Source organism: Notothenia coriiceps, unplaced genomic scaffold, assembly GCF_000735185.1.
Source record: "Notothenia coriiceps isolate Sejong01 unplaced genomic scaffold, NC01 NC01_scaffold00000339, whole genome shotgun sequence".
NCBI lineage: Eukaryota > Metazoa > Chordata > Actinopteri > Perciformes > Nototheniidae > Notothenia > Notothenia coriiceps.
The window spans coordinates 23,540,170-23,545,806 of NW_011333040.1; the positions used below are offsets into that span (position 1 = coordinate 23,540,170).

Below are 5,637 nucleotides of genomic sequence, written 5' to 3' on the forward strand. Positions count from 1 at the left end.
TGTGTGTGTGTGTGTGGTGTGTGTGTGTGGTGTGTGTGTGTGTGTCCAGACCGAGTTCGACCTAGCGCCGCCGACTGACCGAGAGGTGGTCTGACGTCCACCGTCCCGAGTCGCCTCCGGGCCGTAGTATACACACCACCGAAGGCGGAGACGGCACGGAGAGGTTTGGCTCAGGCAACTCTCGGTTGTTCGCACCTCTCCCCCGTTGACGGTGACTACCACGTACAAACGAAACCGAAACTAATAATTAAATGACGCACGACGTCCGCCGATCACGGGACACAGACGCCGGTGAAGGTAGTCAAGTTTGTGTGGCACGAGGTCACTCGACGACGCCCTGTGGGACCTCGCCACTGCGACGAATGAGTGACGAGAGGCGAACGCGGGAGACCATCTTGAACTCGAGTCTCTTGTCCCCGGCAAGAGGGTACCACTTGAGGACCTCTACGTTTCCTTGTAATGATTGTTAAGGTAAATAGTACCAGAGTTCTGCCGAAGACTGTTTTTGTACACAATCGTATAGTGTGTCACTCAACTTTCTCACCTATATTTTACGAAGGTGTTTTCCTTTTTATTTTCTGTAAAAAAAGTGGTATAACACTAATACGCGTTGCTTCGGGGCGCGGGGGGACTTTAAGTTCACAAAGTTTTTTTTTTTTAACTTTTTCTAACGTGTGTGTGTGTGTGTGTGTGTGTGTGTGTGTGTGTGTGTGTGTGTGTGTGTGTGTGTGTGTGTGTGTGTGTGTGTGTGTGTGTGTGTGTGTGTGTGTGTGTGTGTGTGTGTGTGTGTGTGTGTGTGTGTGTACCCTTAAGTCTACAACATTCATATTTACATGCTTACATTATACGGTTGTCTATAAATGAGTCTTACAACTTGTGCATTTTTCAGCATTTGACCATATATGGTTCCCTTGTCTCAAAATCAGTTATTTTTGGTTATATTCTGAAATAAGATCTGTTGTTAAAAGCTTAAGATAATTTTTATGTTTTGTTCTACAACATAAAATAAGTCAGTAGACAACCCACAAATGAACGTCTGAAACTCTTTTGTGTCAGAAAAACGGCCGTTAATACCAAGTGGCTAAATAAGTCTATTAAACATCATAACGCCGAACAGTTCTAGCCAAAACATTTTTCTACTTTCTTTGAGATTTGTTGCTTTTCTTCGAATACCTATTGGAAAAGGAGAGTGTTGTATCAGGGTTTTGGTAAGGGTTAGGACATGATTAGACTTTGAGAATTCTTAGGGAGTAACACCAAAGTTTGTTTAACTTGTCTGTCAGAACAGCGGTTCAAGAGACAAAGGTTTCTTCTTTCTCAAACATTGTGGTTAAGAGTTTAGTTTAGTTGTTGGTTGGAGTTTAAATGCTGAAATATATGAACACACATTGACATAATTGTCTCTCTCCTGTTGTTTTTTCAGTCCAAAAATGGAAGAAAAGTAGGAAACTGGACTTCTTGGGCATTCCAACCTACTGGGGATCAGGACTCGCTGAATATAATGACCTGAGGTATTGACAAGCTTTCAGGACAGATGTCATCAGATGATGACCATAATACATGTTTGATATAAGGGCTAGGAATATAAAACCGTTGACTGGACTGAACTGTATGATAATATTATGCAAATAAACGTTACATGTGGCTTATTACTAATGAGTATTTCTGAAGACACATTAGCAGTTGACTCATCTGAAGAAGTTGTTCACTACTGCACAACAACAAAAGGCAGATGTTACCCAATGATGTTGCGTTGCCATGGCTACGTACTGAGTGAGCCTTGCAAATTAACTTAACACTGTACAAGTAGCATCCATAGTGAGCAAAAAACCAGCTGAATGTCCCTTTTTTTCAAAGTGACTTTTCTCCCTACCGTATCTACCAATGCGTTTCAGTTGTTATGAGATTACAACATTAAATGTACTGCAAGGTTGTTTATTCCTGGGTGATAAATCTGTGAGTTAAAACTTTTTTTCAATACTCTCAAACATACATTTATATCAGCAATTAGGAGTTATTTTGATTTAAGAAAAATAAGATATCGACCACTGATTTTTCCTCTCCTCTCAGGTATCGTTTCATGGCCATGGACCGACTGGGCAGTGACCTTCAGAAAATCTTGAAACACAGCGGAGGTCAACTGAAGAAGGCCACAGTTCTCCAGCTTGGACGAGGACTGGTGAGATCCCCTTTAATATCCTTACCATAAAGTGAACAAAGGTCACCAATGACGTTGTGCATTGATTTACATTTCCGTCCTTTGCCAGGTGGACATTCTGGAGTATATTCATGAGAACGAGTATGTGCATGCAGACATTAAAGCTGCAAACCTCATACTGGGCTGCAGAGACCCTGAACAGGTTAGTCTTTCTAGATCTCCGTTGATCATGTGCATAGAGTTATGCTATAGTTTACAGAATGTTATGTTAAGTATGTTTTGCAATCAAGGCTATGAGTTCTAATTATGCACATTGTCCTTCATCTACGTGTTTTATGTGTATGTGTGTGTCTTGTAGGTCTATCTAGCAGACTACGGGCTGTCCTACAGATACTGTCCTGATGGAGTCCACAAAGAATACAAGGAAAACCCCAAGAAGGGCCACAATGGAACCATTGAATACACCAGCCTTGATGCCCACAAAGGACTTGGTAAGCCAGTATAAAATGAGAAGTAGAAATAACTGATTCTGACACTTCCTTTAGTACACTGCATGCCGTGTACTGTGAACAGTGCATTGTGGGAATTTGGATAATTTAGTTTTGTCTCAAATCGCACATGCAAGCTTTGCCCCCACTGGAAGTGGTAACGTATGTTACTAAGCTAAGATGCTGAGCGTTGAGTGCAAGTGTGTCGAGTGTTCCAACTTTTATTAGTGCACCATACAGGTACTTACTGTATAGTGCACTGCAATCTGCCGCATACTTCGCATTGGGATGCACAAACTGTGCGTCCTTCTCTGACCTGCCAACTTGAGTTCAGTAAATAATAAACGGTTCATCAAGAAATTATGGCAGGCTAATCTAGACTCAACGTTATTATTGCATATTAAAAGCATGGAGAAGGTTGTGGCATGATGTGAAATGTTGGCAAGAAAGAATATATTTCTCAACCCTTGGACACAAATATGCATTTAGTGTTGTGTCAGTTTACAGGAGATAAGGACGCTCCACATTTTCTCTGTGATAAACTTCTAATGTAAATTCAACAAGTATCATTAAATAGTTATTTCAGTTTTTATATGAGCTGCTCATTAATACATTTATAAACCCTAAGAAGCAACCAAGATAAAAGTTATTTGATTGGGAATCTGTGACTTATGTACATTAAAGGTCCCATGTCATGGCCATTTCTACTGATCAAAATTCCATTGTTGAGGTCTACTAGAATAGATTTATATTGTGCAATTTTACAAACTCACATTGGTTTCTCATAAAGCATCTCTGTATAGTATGTGTTTTCACTCTCTTTCCTAAACGGCTTGTTGGAGCTCCTGCCCCCCCCTCCCTCCCTGTGAGCCCAGTGGCCGTCTGCGAGACAGCGAGACAGAGCGAAACCCAGCCAGAAACACACACACACCCGCAGCCTGGCTGTGAGTCTGTGTGTGTGCTCACACACCGACTCACAGCCTCGCTGTGTTCCGCCGTCCCAGGCGGAAAAATCGGCGGAGCTGCAGCTGAGAAAAGATTGAGTGTGTGTGTGTGAGGAAGTTAACGTAACGGCTCCGCGGATTAGTCCATTTGGGTATGGGCACGTCACGTCACAGTACCAGGGAAGAAAACAATGGAAAAAGAGAAATGTCTAACGAGGCGTTCTGGGGCAGCATAGACAGGTCTTTTCTGTGTTAGAGTTTTACTCGCTACAGGGTGTACTTTGAGGGTTTGTGACTCTGCAGACCGTTTACATGCAGAAACACCTTCATAACACACAAGGGGACGGGTAAAAACCAGAAAAGCATGACATGGGATCTTTAAGAGCCTTTTTTGTTTTCCTACCCTGGTAGATGTGTTGCTCGGAAAAAACACCAGCAATGAAATGCCTATTGTTAATCTGAAAACAGCTGATTTCGCTACCAATGATTTTAGTTGTTTTATAAAGAATGAAAAGTACTTATTAGTATTTCAACAGTATCTATATTAATCCTACAATAAGCTCCTTTTAGTTGGCAGTCTTAGTTTGTCAATACATGTAAAACAGTCTCCCCTCTCCTTCCCACCGCCCCCTGCCTCCCTCTGCAGATATTGGGAACACATTAACTGGCAAATTGCCTTCATGCTCCTTCTCTTCATTGACCATCGATTCTCCATCCGCAACCCCTGCTGAATTCCCCCCTACCGTCCCTGTTTAACAATACCCTAATTAGCTGAAGTCATAACGCAGGTTATGACTTCAGCTAATTAGGGTATTGTTAAACAGGGACGGTAGGGGGGAATTCAGCAGGGGTTGCGGATGGAGAATCGATGGTCAATGAAGAGAAGGANTTTTCCCCCATTGACTAACATTGGGAAAGAGACGTCTGTAAATCAGCGGATATTTTTTTTTAAACTAAATAAACCACCCAGTATGAACTATTTTATAGCCCTTATGAGAATCATTAAGTCCTTAAAGTTGTAAAATGCACTAAAAGCCGAATCTAGATTTATTTTCTGTCTCCATTCATTCTACTGAGCAGAGAGTGGGAGCTCGGGGGCGGGGCTTAAGGGGCGCATGCTCTGTGAGCGCACATACGGGTTCTTCTGCTCTGACAGCTAGGCATGATGGGTAATCTGTGACGTTTCGCTCTCTCAAAAGTTGGGCCATTTTGTCCTCATGCGCCAATGAGCAGCTCTCATATGAAAGAACGAGACCCCGCCTCCCACGCTGTATCCAGTTCTTATTATACATCCATCTGTATACCCCAAATCAGCACTTTTGAAACAGGAAGTGAAATAGAGGATATGAGGCATGGCTAGAATGGGTGATCTGTTTGGTATTTTGAGCAAAACACTTCATAGACATGTTTTTTATATATATTTCCTAAAAATAGCATGATAGGTGACCTTTAAAGCAAAGTCCAAGACTCTTTTATGGCTTGAGCTTAGTGAAATATGGAAATAAATCTACGATGATAGACAGAAAACCTTGATGTGACATCGCAGCATCTATTAGGACATGTTAAATCTAATATCAACTTGTTTAGCTGATCTCTATCTCATCTGACAACAAAGTAAGTGGGAGGTAGTCTTCATATTGTGCATCATAATTCAATGAGTTAAAAAAGTTCCTGCATTAGTGATATTTTAAATAAAAACAGTGAACTACCTGTCAAATATTTTGGCAATTCTCATCTCGGCACGCCCTTTCCTCAGACTGATCCGTGTTGTGGAGGCGTGGGCCAGGATGTGTCCTCCAATGGGCTTCTTGGGATCGGCTTGAAAGCTATAACAGAACAAATCATAGGAGCGTCACACAGATCCCTATTTATTTATTTAATTATGAATTTTGAATGTTTGTACTAGTGTTTTTCTTTTTAAACGTTTTTAAATATTTTGAGAATGAGCATCATCTAATGCAAACGCCTCTCTTTTCTGCTTTCCCCCGGTAAGCGACTTGTGGAGATTTTTGTTTGTGTCCTGTGTAGAGTTTTCATGTGGGGACGA

At 41.6% G+C, this 5,637-nt stretch overlaps 1 protein-coding gene across 2 annotated transcripts in view; it reads left to right on the forward strand.

The window, feature by feature from the left end:
• The window catches only part of LOC104949262 (serine/threonine-protein kinase VRK1-like), a 24,820-nt gene that overhangs the window by 9,234 nt on the left and 9,949 nt on the right, over positions 1 to 5,637 (forward strand). For both annotated transcript variants that reach the window (XM_010775596.1, XM_010775603.1), the window contains exons 5-8: positions 1,424 to 1,511; positions 2,071 to 2,179; positions 2,268 to 2,360; positions 2,517 to 2,649. In XM_010775596.1, coding sequence (XP_010773898.1) covers positions 1,424 to 1,511; positions 2,071 to 2,179; positions 2,268 to 2,360; positions 2,517 to 2,649 — 423 coding nt within the window. The remainder of the gene's footprint in view (positions 1 to 1,423; positions 1,512 to 2,070; positions 2,180 to 2,267; positions 2,361 to 2,516; positions 2,650 to 5,637) is intronic.